Source organism: Phymastichus coffea, unplaced genomic scaffold (genome assembly GCF_024137745.1).
Source record: "Phymastichus coffea isolate CEN01 unplaced genomic scaffold, Cenicafe_Pcof_1.1 PCOF00050, whole genome shotgun sequence".
In the NCBI taxonomy this organism is placed as follows: Eukaryota; Metazoa; Arthropoda; class Insecta; order Hymenoptera; family Eulophidae; genus Phymastichus; species Phymastichus coffea.
This window is the reverse complement of record NW_026706861.1, coordinates 939,038-956,772: the sequence shown is the minus strand read 5'-3', so window position 1 is coordinate 956,772 and position 17,735 is coordinate 939,038. Positions and strand designations below refer to the sequence as shown.

The 17,735-nt window shown below is 38.1% G+C and overlaps 3 protein-coding genes across 3 annotated transcripts; 2 read left to right on the top strand and 1 right to left on the bottom strand.

The window, feature by feature from the left end:
- Window positions 1-1,047: 1,047 nt before the first annotated feature.
- On the top strand, window positions 1,048-2,820 carry LOC131665308 (queuine tRNA-ribosyltransferase accessory subunit 2). The gene is made up of 6 exons (XM_058937130.1): window positions 1,048-1,311; window positions 1,441-1,587; window positions 1,657-2,121; window positions 2,199-2,389; window positions 2,471-2,596; window positions 2,674-2,820. The coding sequence occupies exons 1-6, from the start codon at window positions 1,195-1,197 to the stop codon at window positions 2,795-2,797; spliced, it is 1,170 nt and encodes a 389-aa protein (XP_058793113.1). The 5' UTR covers window positions 1,048-1,194; the 3' UTR covers window positions 2,798-2,820.
- A 164-nt stretch (window positions 2,821-2,984) lies between these two features.
- On the bottom strand, window positions 2,985-4,978 carry LOC131665307 (ZZ-type zinc finger-containing protein 3). Its single transcript, XM_058937128.1, has 4 exons — window positions 3,924-4,978; window positions 3,623-3,837; window positions 3,407-3,541; window positions 2,985-3,326 (listed from the first exon to the last, which is right to left on the bottom strand). The coding sequence occupies exons 1-4, from the start codon at window positions 4,777-4,779 to the stop codon at window positions 3,036-3,038; spliced, it is 1,497 nt and encodes a 498-aa protein (XP_058793111.1). The 5' UTR covers window positions 4,780-4,978; the 3' UTR covers window positions 2,985-3,035.
- A 3,761-nt stretch (window positions 4,979-8,739) lies between these two features.
- Window positions 8,740-17,379, top strand: LOC131665321 (b(0,+)-type amino acid transporter 1-like). Its single transcript, XM_058937145.1, has 6 exons — window positions 8,740-8,933; window positions 13,122-13,471; window positions 13,730-13,937; window positions 15,321-15,645; window positions 15,874-16,289; window positions 16,881-17,379. The coding sequence occupies exons 1-6, from the start codon at window positions 8,831-8,833 to the stop codon at window positions 16,967-16,969; spliced, it is 1,491 nt and encodes a 496-aa protein (XP_058793128.1). The 5' UTR covers window positions 8,740-8,830; the 3' UTR covers window positions 16,970-17,379.
- Window positions 17,380-17,735: the final 356 nt, after the last annotated feature.

Here is a 17,735-nt window from a genome sequence, read left to right as displayed (position 1 = left end):
AAGTATTCAATATTGGGTATGCTTCTGTATGTAAATTATCAATATTTAGAATTATTATAAAAATTAAGCTATTTTAAACATATTAGTTGCAGTGTTTATTTACGTATATATATATATATATATATATATATATACCTCTCTTAATTTCATTTAGAGAATTAATCGATTCAATATAAAAAAAAAAATAATTTAATTTTATATTTAATGTTGTTTTCTTCCAAGAGGCTTACACAATTTAATTTAAAATTTGAGTAAATTTTTTTGGGTAATCAAAATAATATTTCTCCGTAGTATTCTTCGAAAATTCTCCTAATTCTTCTAGTTTTTAGTTTATATATATTGTTTATATATATAATTTACATATATTATTATTTGTTGTCATTTTTTATGTATATGACATCTTACATACAAGTAACAAGTTTACTTCTGCAAGATGATTTATTTTTGATTGATTTGACCTTATTTTTGATAGTACTTTTAGGATAATAAATTATACTACATTAAACGATTCTTCTAAGACGAATTTATTTGAAAAAATATGACGACGTTTCGGTGACGTTTTTATCACCATTCTCATTATTGATTTGAAACATTCCTCTAATTTTATTGTTATATCGTGTATCAAAATTTTTTACAAGAATTATGTAAAATATCCGATTGACGTTTGTAGCTGGAGAATGGTGATAAAAAATGTCACCAAAACATTGATATATTTTTTCGAATCCTCCGTCGATTTATAAGAATCTTCTGGATAATAATTATTTTAATTAACCAAAAAATCTACTCAAGCATAATTCAATTAATTTCAATAATTTCATTTCTAAAAAGTCACATCTTGTTAAAAAACCTTTTCGACTTAACTTTCAAAATATTGAAAACGCGCCAATTTATGAAACATAATCGGATCGCTGTGCACAATCCGTTAGTGTATATATATATATATATATATATATATATATATATATATATATATATATATATATATATATATATATATATATATATATAGAGTGAGAGAGAGAGAGAGAGAGAGAGAGGAGTCGCAAGTGCACGTCTTAACCTTCAAAGCGTTTAAAAGCTTCATATGATATATTTTTGAAGACGATGGTTTTTGTCAGTTAAAATATTTTTCAACAGTCTTATCAGTTTTAATATTGTTATTTCTTGTCGATTATAAATAAAAACTTAGAAAAAATGAAATTTAGTACAGAATGTGTAGCTCGTTGTTCTGCGCGTATTGGTACATTATCAGAGATTGAAAGGCTACCAAATTTGTGTTTTGAGACACCAATGCTTCTTTTGTATACGAAGGTATATTAACAATAATTTATTTGAAAATGATCCGAGCATAACAACTAAATTTCAAAAATCAACTAGAGTTTTTATAATTTTGATTTGAAGCAAGAAAACCCGAATATAATTTTGATTTTTTTCTTGTAGAGAGGTAGTGTTCCACATTTAACAAAGGATGTTTTTAAAATGTTAACTACTGATCAACAATTTTTAATGACATCACTTCCCACCACTGTATCTATGACAGATTTTGTCAAACAGTTTGAGTCCTTCAATGAGTATGTTAGCATGCAGGTAATATTTTGTTAACAGAAAAATGTTTAAATAGTGTAATATTTAAAAATGTTTTCAAATCAATTATAGGAGTATCCATTTTTCTTGACAATTCAAGATCCATCAGAGTACACCAAACCAGGTCATCAAAAGAAATCATTTGTCACTGTTTGGTCAAGAAACGGTAGATTTTCTGTTGGTGTTGACAGGTATATCGAAATAGCAGAAATTTTTAAACCTGACATGTACGTAACTTTGTGTGATGGTGACACAGATAAAAACAGTAGTCAAAAGAGATTATCTAAAGGATTAGAAAGGAGCAAAGATCAATTTGAAAAGTGTCTTAAACGACATCAAGAGTCCAATATTTTGAAAAATAAAGGTTTTTTAGGGGCTATTGAAGGTGGTTACAATTTGCAAGCTAGAGAAAAATCTATTAAATATATGGAAAATGCTCCTGTTCTGGGATATCTGATTGATGGTTTGCATAGAAATGGACCAGACACACAAAACATTAGTATAGATGACATTAGACCTATAATTGAACATTCCCTTGTTAGTGATGAACACATATTATGTTTGATAATTGCAAAACCTAATAGGATTATTTTTTATTTGTATTTTTCTTTCAGAATTTATTACCCGTTGATAAATTGAGAGTAATGATAGGTTGCTGGAGTCCATCTGTAGTTTTAGATTTAATCCACCTAGGTATTGATTTGTTTGATTCATCCTATCCATATGTGATGACAGAAGAAATGAAAGCATTAACTTTTTTATATGACGATTATGAAAATGATTTTATAAGTCTCAGTGACAAGAGGTATTAGTTATTATCAATTTCAATGATTGAATTTTTTAAATTCTTTTTATTAATTTATTTTCAAAACATTAAATTTTACAGGTACGCTGAGGATTTTGAGCCTATTTGTAAAAATTGTACATGTCTGACATGTAAAAATCATCACAAAGCTTACATACACCACCTCATTCAAACCAAAGAGTTACTTTCTCATGTTTTGTTAATGATGTATGTACACAATTTATTAAAAACATAATATAAAGATGTACTAGATCTTATTAAACATTAATTTTTATATTTTTCAGACACAACACTCATCTATACACGAAATTTTTCAAAAATATTCGTGTTCACATAAAAAACGGAACATTCTGTCAGTTTCGAGATAAAATTAAATCTAAATGTTTGTTGAATGTAGAAAATTCTTGATTCATATAAAAATGATTTATAAAAAATATAGTCTATCGTATTTGCTTTTTCCTATTTACATAAATTCTTCTACTCCATTAAATGTAGATAGTCTATTGTATCACAAGCCGCTTCAGTATGGCATACAAAAATATATAAATTTCAGCAATTTAAAATTGTTCTCGCTATGATACGTATTTAAAACACCAATCAACATAATTATTTAGTATAATAATATAAAATTGAAAAATAGTTAAAATTACATTTCGATGTTACTCATATTCTTTTGCAATGTGTTACTGATATTACCAGGACAGAAATTAGGATCCATATAATTAGTTGAAGCAAAATTATTTGGAAGATAGTCGGAATCATAACCGTTTGAACACTGAGTAGGAGGTTCGATGCGTGTCAATTGATGTGTGCAAGGATGTAAGGGTTCCTCTACTTGATGTTGAGCGAGACTACAGTGTGAACATAGATCTACTTCAACACAATCTTCGCAATGAAATCTATGACCTTTTATTGGCTCCTCTCCACAAATATAGCACTAAAAATAATGTTTACTATTTAGAAATAGCATTAAAAATAAAGAAAACATTTCAGTAGCTGTTCAAAGTTAAGGTCAACCTTATATCCATGGTGAGTACCAATAGTATCTGCAGAGTTGATGATTTTGTCCTCTTTGAATTCCTGTAAAGAGCCCACTTGACTCAATTCAGTATCAGTGTCCATATTTGGAATAGAAGATGTAGAATCTTCATCCTACAAATAGAAATGTAATTTACGTAGATTCATAAAGTAAAAACTTTAAAGATGTTGACAAGAAAAATACACAAAACTTACAAATGGTTCTTTAACAGGCTTTTTTGTGATTTCATCAAGTAATTGTTCATAAGGAAAGAAGGTTGATTTACGAAAGCTTGGTTTGTGTCGATGTGCACGGCATCGTCCATCACTTTTCATTCTTGGTTCTCTACCAGGAACAGGTAAACCACGTTTCATGAGCTTAATGAAATACTTTTGAACTCTACTTGATACCTGTTTGGGTGTTCGATTTCCTGTAAGAAGTAAAGTTTATTGAATACAAGAATGCAATCTTCAAGAAATAAAAATATACAAGAAAGTTTATGATCATAAAGTATACCTAAAGCATTAGCAATTTTTGTCCATCTTTTCATTTCTACTTCTTCTGGAGGATATTTATATAATAATTCTTCCAACCGTTGTTGTTCTTCTTCTGTCCAAGGTTTATTGAATGTTTCTGGCTTGCCTTCACTATAAACTCGTCCTCTGACCAAACGTTTTTCTGAATCATCATCTTGCTTAGTATTACTTGTTGAAGGTGCACTCTTGGCATGACGAGTTTGTGGTCTCATATTAGCATCTGGTTGAGCAACATTATACTTAGACCAATCAATTTGTGGAATTTCTGCTATCACTTGTGGTCCAGGGTATTCGGGAAGAGTTCCTGTTTGAATTTTATTCACATATCCTATAGGATCTTTTAAAGCTTCTTTCTTTGCCATCAAAAGTGTATCTACATCTTTAATTGCTTGAGTTCGTTGTGCTTGCAGAATAACTATAGTTTTAAGCATATTTCTGTAATCATCGTTATTCTTTAAGGCTAAGTGATCAGATTCAAAATAAAAGTTATCTTCAGGATCAATAGTTTCCTCTTCATGAAATATTGATGGTGTTCTTTCTACATGGGGTGCATCGGGAGGTCTACTTCTAGGAAATATTGCAGCTTTATAATCAGATCTAAAAGCTTCCTCGGGTCCACAGCCTGTTAGTACTTCAGATGGTATATCCGATAATGCAGATTCTAATAAATGATTTTTTGATGTTGAGGGTTGTGGTTCTTTCGAATTATTAACAAATCCATTCAACGTAGGAACTTGACTTGTAGGTGTAGATGACTCAAGGTAGTTAAAAATTTGTGCTTGACTGATATTATTTTCATCCATTTCATCAACAACAATTTTCTCTGACGATTCCATTTTCTCAAATAACAAACTATATCACTAATTTAAAAACAAAGAGTCCTGGTAGCGACCTGCGGCATGAATGCCGAAGGTGCAGCTTACGCGACATCAAAGGTCGCGACAGCGACCTGCGGCATGAATGCCGAAGGCACGGCTCACGCGACACTGCACATGCTGAAGGCACAGGTTACGCTACACTGTTTACACGCAGCTTCACAACGCCACGAGTGCTGTTACATCGTAACAGCTCTGCGTGCTAGTGTGTGAATAAGTAAATTTTACTTCAACACAGGACTGAGGGAGCGTCCGCATGAGAAGCGAATCATCGATAGTAGTGCTGGGACAAACTAAGGAAAAGTGGTTAGCGGTGCACTTCAGTCTATACATTCGCAGACTCTATGAAGATACTGAACTGGCCACTATTATAGACTGAAGTGCGCCGCCGATCACTTTTTTTTAACTTCGTCTCGGTTCAGTGGTGGCAGCACTTACCAAGTTTTGTACAATAATACATACGCAGTACAATTGTACGCCAATCGTATCTATTACCAAACTAATGCTAATTTAAATAAATTAAATTAACAACAAAAACGTTATTTAGTAAATCACAAAATATAATTGTAAAATATAACCTTAAAATATATAAAAAGAATTTTAAGTTGATGCCTAAAACATTTCATTTTTATAATTTATCCATTCCAATATTTTGCCACTATTTTCATTTTAAAACTAATCTTCTGATATAATAGTGTACAGCATTAAAAGTGGTATTCGCATATAATAATTGCATGGATTTAAAAAAATGTCTTATTAGCTTGAAAGTTTATTTTTCATTGGATAAAGATATAAACATTATATTTGTATAAGCATATAACTTATTGCGATTGGAAAAAAATGAGTAATATCAACATTATCAATTCTAATTTCTAAATTGTACGCTCTGCAAATGACAAAGTATATAGATTCTACTATATTAATATTATTAATACGATAATTGGCTCTTTTTTCACTATAGTAAATGTCAAAAGAAAATCTCTAAGCACTTTGTCATCAGATGTTTACCATGATTAAAGAAGATAATCAAATGATATATTATTGTACTAATAATGTTAAGGTGTGAGATCTATATTTTTTGCGGAGTTCGACGTTTATAACTAAAAACTGTATACAAATTAATTGAACAATGTCTTTTAAAATTATTTTTCCTACGCCACTTTTTTGTAATTGAATACGTAAAAGTATGCAATTGTTAAAAAATAAACATATTGAACTTTTTCATTTTTTCTACGCGGAATATTTTTTATCAATTACGTACACGCCCAGACGTTAATCAAATCATTTGTTTTTAACTTGAAAATCTCGGTACACATACGATGTCTAATATGTCTCCTTAAGTAGCTTCTTACGCCATTACACGTGAGTAGTTTCATTGATTGTCGAAACGAATTTAAATATTGGATTATAGAATTAAAAAAAATTTTTTATAAGCTATAATCAATAAAACATTTTATTTTGTGAAAAATAAGAATGATCAAATATGTATTTTTGATTGCCTTGAATAAATAATAAGCTTCTATGAACTTAAGTAATTTTCACGATCGACATATCGAAACTATATCGTAGATTAATGTGTGATTATATACAGTCATGTACGATCAATCAATGAATATTAACTAAAAATATTTTTTCGAGACACTTAAAATAAACGATCTTTAGCTAATTATGCCAATAAGAAAATAATATAAGGTTAAAAAGAGGGCGACGATGGGTAAAAAATTAGCCTGGCTGAATTGTTGTGCCTTTTCTGCATTCGTTCACACGTCTGTTTGTTGGCAGCCGTTGTTGTTGGCCATTTGGGCGAAGCCCCTGATCGCCATCAGGTCCTATATATATATACCTTGTGCAAACCGCAGCACTCGGCTGCAATGTCAACTGTCTCTTGGCCGCCCTGAGGCAAGGGCTTTACCCGTATCCAAGGTAAGAGAGCTTTCTATATCGAATGCATTCCATGTAGCTTACCAGTACTCTGCGATGTACGCATAATGTTATTTTTAAAGTTAAACTTGTAATCAGTGTGTCCTTAGTAACTTTCCTTGTAAGTTAGCTTTCTTTATGGCTTCTTTCCCACTCGCGTCTGGGCTATTTTGTGCCACTTTTTCCTAATCATTCCAGTCAGTTTACTTATGTAATAGGTCTGTCGAATACTATTATTTTATCTAATTTAACGTATAACCAGCGCATAGTTATTATTTTAAGATCTTATTGCAGCAATGATATGGCATCTAGTCTTTTTTATATTACAGAGCATTAGTCCCTCGATTGATATCTCTTTATTAATGATATCAAAACAAATCACCCGTGGGATATTTATCGCCCGCATTACAATTAACGTTTGCGCAACCACCATCCCGAAATCCAAATTGTCATTGGAACTCGATTGCCGGGTGAAGCTGTCAGGAAGGGAAAAGCTTTGCCGCATGGGAATAGAGGACGAAGGTTCAGTGCGGTCTCACGGCTAAACGAGGGATAACGGGAAAAATCTCTGTCGCCTAAGAAAGAGAAGAGAGCAAATAATTGAATTATTTCGGCGGGCGCGCTGTACTGCGTAATGCGATTTACGCGTCGGCAACACTACAAACGCGCTCGCGGAAAAATCCGACATCGTACGTCTAGCTCCCGCGCGACTTTCGACGTGTAACGACGGGAATGCTAATTGAGAAAAGCCGTCCGCGTCGACGCGCATATTGCTTATCGGCGAGAATCGGTTCGGCACCGAAGGAAAAAGCAGTCGATTTCACAAAGCATTGCCAGGCGTGTAATCTTATCGTCAACTACTGAGTGTCGATGGAAAGCGTCTCTGCTAAGGTTATACATGTAAAATAAAGTCAAACACGTGACGTCAGGATTGTCAAATACGGGCAGTTTCCCGCTGAGCCAACAGAATATTTCGTTAGGCAAAGGTGGCGCTTGCTTATCGCCTCATTAGCGAGTACGAAATCGTTTGAGCGCCGGAGGCCGCGTGCCGCTGTATCGCTGCTACCGAACGCGTATCTTATCGATCGGGGGTATGGTGTAAGAGCCGCGCGTTGGAATGCTTTCGCTCGCGACACTTGCATCTCGCGTGTTTTGAGCCGCAGATCTACGGGATATACGCGCGGCCTCTATTCGAGCGCGGTGTGTTTATACGGTCGATCGAAAAGTCACGCGGGAATCGATTGCGATGGAGCCGCCTTCGGAGACGGTAAACAGAAGCGCGTGTTATTTACCTTGGCCGCGAACCTCGCTGGTAGCAGCGATGAGTCGTCGAATTGTCTCTCTCGGGAAAGGGGACGTCTTTAAATGGCGATGAGCCCGACATCGAGTACGGAGCCGCGCGCACTTGGCACTTCGGCTAGCGCCGAGCCGCGTTGACAAGCGAAATTCTGCCTGGCGGAATCGACGCCGCACCGTTGCGCGACCGGTCGATTGTCATTTTTTTTTCCTGCTGCTATTAACGTGTAGAGGATATTATTATTAATAGTCTGCAGAAGCTTATCAAGCGATATTTCTCTTTGGCCTACTTTTATACGATCCACGTCAATGATATTCGAGAGAGAGACTCGATGTTAATGGATAAGTGAAATGATTAGAATTAATTGCACGGAGTGTCGATGATTCTGTTAATCCCCGAAACGCCTCAGAAAAAGCGTAACGCACAATTCCCGAAGCAGGAAAAACGCGATATTTTTCAGCGGCGTTACGGTCTCAACGACGAGAAGGGCGAAAGAAAAATGCCGCCCCAGGTATGAAAATCGGAGCGCTGCCGTTGCGACGTAAGCAGCGCAGAGTGCAGCGAAGAAAAACCGCTGGCGCAACGAAAATTCGCCTCGCGCGTCGCCCACGTGCGGCGCGTGCGTTATCAAATCGTCTCTCTCTCTCTCTCTCTCTCTCTTGCGCGCGCGCGCTGTCGAGACGCTTTCAGTTTCGTGCCGAGACTCGCTCGCGCCGGTAGCACGCACGCGCGATGCTCCCGTGAACAGCGCTTTTATATATTTTTTTTTTGGAAAAAAAAGACATAAACAAAAAAATGTCGGTGGTTAAGGAGAGGACTGGGGACGAGCAGCAAGTCGGACTGAAGCGAGAGCTCGGATTGTTCAGTGCGATCAGCATGATCGTGGCTGTGATGATCGGTATGATCAACTCTTTTTTTCCATTCCGTTACCAATCGTCGACGTAACTTCCGAACGCTTCCTCTTCCTCGGAAGCATGCGCCTCGTAGTTGCGGATAAGTTTTAACGTTTGTGTCGCATCGGCGATTTTACGCCGCCGTTGTGAATTCCCAAGTGCGCGCGAGACATTCCGTTATGGTCGGCACAGCTGAAGCAGCGGTTTGAACAATTTCGCGAGCTTGGTGCGTTGGTTCGCCACGCGTGACGGGGATGGAGCGTAAACAGTCGACGACGACGGATTCGGGGCGATTGGTGATCCCTGCAAGCGCGCGCGCGCACGCACACACACCCGTACGCGCGAGAGACATTTCCTATACATGCGGCTCGGAATAGAATATCGGCGCGAGCGCGATACACTGCGATGCGTCGAAGCGTAGACACAGCCGACGAAAATCAACAGCGTTCTGGAACGAAAACATTTTTGCTTTTGCTTTGTCAGTTGCGAAAGCGACGCTCGGCGTTGTGTTATTGTTGAATGCATTTTTTTTTCGAATTTGTCCGTTGCTCAACGCGAAGTGTAGGCATTTTTCGACATCGCGAAACCAAATCTACTCTGATAACGTTTGTCCATCCGTCGGAGCACGTAGTTATTCGCATTGCCATACGCTTACGAGTAATAAGAACGCCACGAGCAATTGACATTTGCAAAGTAAACAAAAATGAATCTTGCGTTAAAAGAAAAACATAATTTTCTTATCGCCGTATGTTACGAAAGTTATCCAACTCGGGATTACGTCCGTCGATTGTAAGCGACATTGCCCGTTCGGGATACGAGCGCAACGTGAAAATTCTCTCGCGACCGTTCGAAATCTCATTAATCGCGGCAAATGTGCACCCTCTTCTCACCGCAATAAACCATACTTGCAATATTACACGAACATGTCAGTGAGCGTAATCAACGAACAACTGCTTCGCGCGGTGATATAACGCAATTATCAGTCGTCAGCTCTTGCACGCGATAACCCTCTAGTAACAAATAATTTTTTTTTGTCTCACAGAGATCCATCGATCGGCGAGAGCGCTTTACGTGGAATTTCATGCGTTATTATCATTATCGCGCGCGCGCGCCCGAGTGAAATAATGGCGTAATTGGCTGTGCTTTGAACGAAGATAGGCCAGGTCGTTAAGACGCGAGTCAACGTCTCTAAATGCCTCGAGGCGTGTGTACTCCGTCGTTCCCACGCGCTCTCGTCCGCTTTCGGGCTCGATTGAAGAATCCCGCCGGCAGACCGCGCTTCATTTCGCGTATCACTCGATCCGATCGTCGGAGTTTCGCCGAGTCAATTGCGAAAGACAGCGGATGCCTGGGCGCGCACGAGGGCGACGTCATCGAGGAACGCGCGGGACGAGGCTTGGCGGGCGAGCGCGCGGCATATAGGCGTGTCGATCGCGACCGCCCGGGAAAATAGCGGCTTGCACCGTCGGGCGCGCACGTCCGCTTGGACTGCCAATTGAGCGTGCGATTGCGAGGCGAGCTTTCGCGCTCCGCGGCAGGAGATTCACTCGGCAATTAATTAGCAGTCGTCTTGCTGCGCGGTGGCTCGTCGTTGCGGAACGCGCGCAGTCTTGTCTTTCATTGCTCGTTGCCGAGCTTTCCGCGAAGTAGGCCAACGTTCTCTTCTGCGCGGAACGATCGATTTATCGATGAGTGACGCGCTCCATCGGATCAAAGTGACGCGGCAATTCCATTTGGCGCTGCTCCTGTTCGCGAAACGAGGGCCCGTCGAGCGCGGCACAGCCTCCAGCTGAAATCGAAGGTCTTCGTCTTCGACGAGCTGACGACTGCGTACAGTCTCACCGGCAAAATACCGACGCAGGTTGCAACTCGGGAAACGCACCATTGAGTTGGTCGCGTCGAGAGCTTGCGCGAAGATGCTCAAATTCGCGGATGCGTACTTACTGTCGAGCGCTCAGTGCGCACGTTGTAGTGTCGCACGAAGCGAACGAGCCTTATCGTTATTCACGCGGTTCACTCGTTAACCAGTAAGAACTTTCATCACGGCACTTGGGGAGAAACACCTGATCAAACACATCGCGAAACAAGTCGTTACACCATCATCTCACAGTTCAGCGGTACGACGATCGTCACCGCGCCATCCTCATATTGGCGTTTGATCGAAGCCGACGGCGCATCGTTTAAGCCATTTCATTTCGATTTGATGCAGCGCGATCGTTTCATGCAACGCTGCCTCGAGGTCGAACTTGCAGATCACGGTATTCGCGTGTAATTGAGAGATTGATAGAAAAAAATGTACACTGGTTCGTGACGCTAACGATGCGGCTAAAGCCCAGCTTAGAAATAAAGCACAGAACTGTTTATAAGAATTGAATTTCGAATTGGAAGTTAACGAGATGCTGCGATGAGAGTTCACGTGCACACGCGAGCTATCAAGAGTGGCCTTGAACTACTTGAGCGCAAACGGTTGTCATTAATGTGGTGCCGAGCAAGAAGTGTGACACGCAAAATCAGCATGTCCGGCATTCGTTTCGGAAATAGCCGAGGCAAAGTCGGCCGGCGAAAGGCGCGCGTGGCAACGCAGGCAACACGGCAAGCGAGCTCATTATGCGGACGGCACAACCATGCGCGTGTCGCATATTGCATTTGGCGATCCGTCCGGCGTCCAGTGTAAGCTCGATCGCGGCCACTCCTTCGCTATCGGCCACTCGTCACGCCGCGCAGCTCCTTCGTCAACGCGCCACGCTTCCCCCCGACGCGCGCGCTCGCGATTTCACGCTTATCTGCGGCCTGGCGGCAAATTGATTGCCCGCGAGCGGATTGTTACGCGACATTCGAGCGCGCGACTGTTGGTTATCGACTAATTCGCGATCGTCCGCGCAACGCGCCCGCATAATTTGTATTTGTGCGTTTATAGGAAAAATGTTAAAATGTTGATTACGACATACAATAGTTCGTTATTAGTGTGTGACAACAAGTTGTTAGCGCATAAAATTACTGCGGGTACTTATAGTGGTCAAAGAAAAAACAACTGGTAGCATAGATTTAATTTTTTTTTTTTTTTCATTTAGTTTTTTCTCCTTAAGCAATGTAGGTTTATATATGAATGTTTATAGCAAAATAGGTTAATAATTCATAAAATATTCTATTGCATACTGTATTCTAAATTATTATAGCAGACTAGTCCAAGAACAACTGGTCATTGCTGAATTTATATGTTTATGTTTAGAAGGAAAACAGCCAATAAAGATTATATTTAATGCATCTTCCGTACATGAAATATGACAAAGAAAATCCTGTAGATTATTAAATATATTTTGAGATGTAATCAGTATCTGATTTATTATCTTGAATATCAATATTTTAATTAATAGCGCTTTGTTGGCTGAACTAATGTTAGTAACGAAGCATTTCGCTAAAGTTAATGTAGACATCAAGATGAGAATAAAACATTCTAAATCAAACATACGAATTCAAGCCATTAAATTTTTCTATTTGAATAACTCATGTCGCTAAAAACAGAAGCGTATATGATTAAGAAAAGTTAAATCGAATATCACAAATACTCAAACAATTGCGGGGTGTCGATTACAGTATCCAATGATCAATTCTTAAATTATATAAGCAGATTAAATTTTAAAAATAGGAGAAGCTCATCGACGTCATCGTGCTTTATGTGCGCCTAGCAGCTGTTGAAATACCGCGGTAGTAAACGTAAATTGATGTTTCATTGTTAAAATTAAAAAATTGTAAAATGCTTTCTTAAGTTCGAAACCTCAGACAAATACACAATGACGACGATGATTGTACATGAAACGTACGAAACTCGTGAGTCACAGAATTTGACTAAATAGAGCTTTTCGAATAAAGAGATAATAAAACAAGCATTTAATATCCGAATGCATGCCAACACGTAAACATGCAACACATCAACTGTTTCGAATTGCTCGATTGAACGTTTCACTGAATGTTCAGTAAAACAGACTGACGGAAATACTTCAAGCATCTTGTTAATAATTCGTAAACTATAAAAGACAACACTTTTAAAAATGGTTTAAATAAACAATATTTTTCTAAGAATAAAAAATTGTTTGTCTTAAATAGAAAAAAAAAAACATTTAAATTGGAGAACATTTTTTTTACCTGGAAGTAATTGGTAGAAAGCGAAAGTAATAATGTACTGTTTTTCACAGGCTCTGGGATCTTCGTCTCGCCAACGTCGGCCTTAGAACGATCGGGTTCGATCGGTCTTTGTCTGATCGTGTGGATCGTGTGCGGTGGATTGTCCCTGTTGGGTGCTTTGTGTTTCGCAGAGCTGGCCGCGGTGGTGCCGCGCTCGGGCGCCGAATACGCTTACTTCATCGACGCCTTTTCACCGCTTCATCGATACTTCGGGCAACTGCCCGCCTTTATTTGTGCCTGGGTCTTCGTCTTTGTTCTCAGGCCCGCCGAGGTTGCTGTCATCACACTCACCTTTGCCGAGTACGCGGTACAGCCGTTTGTCGGATTATTTGGTGAATTGTGCCCTGACACTTTGAATCAGGTGAGTTGATCAGCCCACTCATCCAATGTGACTCAAAGCAAGTTCAATTTCCGTAGACGTTTTCTTTTATCGATTAACGCGCTGTTGAGAAGTTGGATGAAGTGGAAAAGCTTTCCTTGGTATATCGCAAGTTGCTTTGTCTTTCATTCACATCTCAAAGTACAAGCAACATTGAAAGAAAAATATTTTTTAAATGAAGATGAAAAACAGTGTAGAACGGCATTAAACTAATTTTTTTTGGAACGTTTATGTTTACAGGTGAAAAAACTGATCGCTATTCTGTCACTTGGTTTGATGGTCTACATAAACATCACCAGCGTCAAACTATACGTGAAGGTGCAAAATATTTTTGGAGTGTGCAAGATAGCTGCCTGTGTACTTGTGGTTATCGGTGGTGTTTACTGGCTCGCAATCGGTCACACGGAACGCCTACAAGATCCGTTTAAAAATTCGGATTGGTCGCCAGGTCGGTGCTTTTTTAACGTTGTTTATTGCCATTAACGTTAACCTGATGCTAATGGAATCGCGTACGATAAAAGAAGAAAGTCGAGGCGTTCGACATTGAAATTTTAATATTTGGTCAAGTTGAATATTGAGTAGTGTTGTTTTTGGATTCAATTTACTTTTTTATGAATATTCAAAATCAATACGCCGCCTCAAGGTAAATTGAAAGCAGAAATACAAATTATTGAAAAAGAAAATATTCAACGATTACTCCGTTTTAACTAGAATAATTTTTTATTAATCCTTACATAAATAATGTTGAAAGTTCTAACGCGTGAGCTAATTGCAAGTTATGAGCCAGACAAGTCACGCAACGATAATAGAAAAAACAAGGAGATTAATTTTTGTTATTGTAGACTTGCGGTGGGAAGGGTCTTGTTCCAATGGGTCGTTTGTCAGCCCCAGGTACTATAATCCCGAATCTCGCAACGCATTTGTGAGCGTAGAAGTGGCAATCCAAGTTGCGACAGCAGTCTTCGTGAACGTTACACTGGAATAAATGAAACGCGTGAAACCACAGAGGGAACCAAAGTGTTCTTCGTTACTTACGGGTTGACCTAATCCGCTGCAGGACCTTTCCAACGCAAACGTGGTCGTAGCAACGATGACAATTGCAAACATCAGATATACGAATTTCGCCATGATTCAATGTCGTGTGCACAAAGACGCGCGAGGCAACGGGAATAACGATTGTGTGTCCGAAGCACGTATGATCCGACTTATTTATACGCTTTCGTCGTTTGCAAAGAGCGGGGGCATTTCGAGATAGTGAAGTGGGGCAGGTTCGATATATATACGCAGTTTACTGTCACTGACATCCTGATGTAATCCACAATTGTATAGCAGTTGAAAACATATCGTAAGGTTCCGAAGCGACAGGTTCTTGAAGATAGATGTCTGACTAATCGTGCTGACTAATGAAGAAGTTTGTTTTTTTGTCTTTCTATACGATTTTATCTACGAAATGCCTATTTATCAGATAAGCGATAGGTTAATTGTAAAACCCTGCTCTTTTATCTATTTTTTAGAAGGCTTTGGGACCTCGATTAATTGTTTCTTTGGAACCAGATTGTGTGTTTGGATGGCAATGATTGTCGTATTTCACTTACTACAGCTGATATCGTCGCAACATTAAATTAATAGTAATCATGTATTTCGGTTTGAATGTAAAAAGTGAATCGAAATGCTTGAATTCGGAACGGAGCATAATGCGCAGATCAGTAGTGGAGTGGCGAATAAAGTCAGACAAACCGATTGCATTCGTTGGCATCTACCGGCAAATCCTTCGATTATCAAACAAAAGCGCTAGCTCAAATAGAAACATAAGATTGCTTTCAAATCACAGGCTCGCTAGCGTTGGCCTTCTACAGCGGCCTATGGGCATACGACGGTTGGACAGCCGCAGCCATAGTGGCCGAGGAAGTTCAACGCCCGGAGGTGAATATTCTGCGAAGTATCCTCATCGCTGTGCCAGTCGTCACTGTCCTTTACGTGTCTATGAATCTCATGTACATGACTGCACTTGGCACTCAAGAGATGATTAAGGCCCCCGCCGTAGCTGTACTTTGGGCCGAGAGAGTGTTGCCCAGTTGGCTGGGCTTCACCATTCCTCTTGGCGTTGCACTCTCCACTTTTGGTTGTGGATTGAGCGTACAGTTTGGGGTTACTAGGTGAGTTTCATATTTTGTTTATATTGTTTCGCAAAAAATCGTTTGATTTATATCAAATCGACGACACGAAAATTAGTAAATTAGAGATCGACAAAGCAATGATTGTAATGTATTGTCATATAGCAATATCATGAAACGTTGTCCCGTATTTTTAAGATAAAAATTAGTCAACCTATGTTTTCCCAGAAGATAACTCGCTAATAAACTGTGACTTAAATTTCCCAACAGATTATGTTACGTAGCCGGTCGTGAGGGCCACGTGCCACGTTTCTTCAGTTGGGTACACTTCGAGAAGATGACGCCGGCAGCGGCGGTCGCCCTGCAAGGTCTCCTCACACTATTATGTATGCTCATGGGCAACATAATCGAGTTAATTGAGTTTGCAAGTTTTCTTATTTGGGCGTTTTACGGACTAGCCGCCGTCGCCTTGGTGATTATGCGCCGAACGAAAGCCGACGTCCACAGGCCTTATCGCGTGCCTATTATTGTGCCGTGGATTGTTATTCTCATCTCTGTCTTCCTGTCTGTCATGCCAATTATCCATGATCCTTCGCTAAAATATCTGTTTATCTTGATGTTCATACTCTTAGGGTATGGCTTTTATCATTTTTACGTGTACAACAAGGTTAAAAGCAAATTTATGAGTGAGTATTCTTCTATTGTTTTATATTTTAAAATGTACGTTAAAGTTCACTCGATGAATAACGGAATGTTTCAAGTTTTTTTTTAAAGTTAATGATGATACGTACATACAAATATTTTCGTATTCACTTTGTTAACGTAGTCCTTGTAACTTGCTAATTTCCTTATGAATAGAACATGATATACTTATTATTTTGAGGTGTACAATAGTAGCGTAGTCTAGAAAAACTAACAGCAAGAGCGGATCGTAGCATGTAGGCCTTTTTCTATTTCAATACATTAATAAGTAATAAAATTCATATTTGTATTGTAGTACATTTGAGTTACAAAGCTTAAATAATTTCAATCTTTTATTTAAATCACGCAATATTAATATGTCATGAAAAAAAATGATGTTTAAGGATTTTTCAATAGAAAGGCATTCGTTATTTCAAGAAGAAATAAATTATTAATTTTTTGGAGAGATAGATACATAATATTATTATTAATTCAACATTTTCAATTCGAAAATCTGTTATTTTTTTCAAAAGCATTGTTTACGAGCTTATATCAAACAGTATAATGTAAAATTTATACCGTTCATTTGTTTTCAGGGAAACTGACATATCTAGTTCAAATGCTGTTTTTGGTCGTTCCACCAGTAGAGTTAGAGAATGGAAGCGAGGAAAAAGCTAACCGATGATGCCTTAATATAGAATTCACTGCAAAAGCCTGCTATTTGCCAGAACAAAAGTGCTTTAACACTTCAAACTCCGAGGCTGTGAGAGATAAAGAACCTACATATCAAAAGATAAAAAGTGTTCCACGAATATATGTTTCAACGCTGGGAATCGAATGAACATTCGTATTTTAAAGCCTCTATTTGTAAAATATATACAAGTCTTTTTAATTTTTATATCGATAAATATTGTACAAACATTTGTATATATACTGCCAAATAACAATTGAATGTATGGTGTCGAGTACCTGATGATGTATGGTACATATATTTATTATGAAATAACATTTCTAGAGAATCAATTATATCAAATGTTTATACAGTTTTCCATGTTTTTAAATAAAATGTTTTATAAGTATGTATTAGCTATAGTAGCTATCAGTTATAGTCATTACAAGTTTGTGGAACGCGCAAATCAATAGCTATTGAAATGAATATGGCATAAGGGGGGGGGGTTACATGATGTATAATCTGTTTGATCATATCATTCGTTAAATGATATTTAGATATTCAATATTTTAGTAAGTTTTAAAGAAATTGATAATGTTTACCGGTATCAAATAATGATAATCAATATTGAGAACGAGTCTTAAAACTCACATTAGTATTCTTAAAATTGAGTTTGCCTAAAAATGACAGTGGTTGATAAAATATACTTCTTAACTACATCTATAAAACTTTCATTCATAGTTGCAAAGTAATGAATAAAAAAATGAAAGGAGTTGCTGCG

Excerpts from the sequence above, each read along its gene's own strand:
- LOC131665308 (XM_058937130.1), top strand. The coding sequence starts at position 1,195 with ATGAAATTTAGTACAGAATGTGTAGCTCGTTGTTCTGCGCGTATTGGT. Across the intron at positions 1,312-1,440 it reads TGCTTCTTTTGTATACGAAG|AGAGGTAGTGTTCCACATTT; the intron begins GTATATTAACAA and ends TTTTTCTTGTAG. Across the intron at positions 2,390-2,470 it reads ATAAGTCTCAGTGACAAGAG|GTACGCTGAGGATTTTGAGC; the intron begins GTATTAGTTATT and ends TAAATTTTACAG.
- LOC131665307 (XM_058937128.1), bottom strand. The coding sequence starts at position 4,779 with ATGGAATCGTCAGAGAAAATTGTTGTTGATGAAATGGATGAAAATAAT. Across the intron at positions 3,838-3,923 it reads AAAAATTGCTAATGCTTTAG|GAAATCGAACACCCAAACAG; the intron begins GTATACTTTATG and ends TACTTCTTACAG. Across the intron at positions 3,542-3,622 it reads AGCCTGTTAAAGAACCATTT|GATGAAGATTCTACATCTTC; the intron begins GTAAGTTTTGTG and ends TTCTATTTGTAG.
- LOC131665321 (XM_058937145.1), top strand. The coding sequence starts at position 8,831 with ATGTCGGTGGTTAAGGAGAGGACTGGGGACGAGCAGCAAGTCGGACTG. Across the intron at positions 13,472-13,729 it reads GCCCTGACACTTTGAATCAG|GTGAAAAAACTGATCGCTAT; the intron begins GTGAGTTGATCA and ends TTATGTTTACAG. Across the intron at positions 16,290-16,880 it reads GGTTAAAAGCAAATTTATGA|GGAAACTGACATATCTAGTT; the intron begins GTGAGTATTCTT and ends ATTTGTTTTCAG.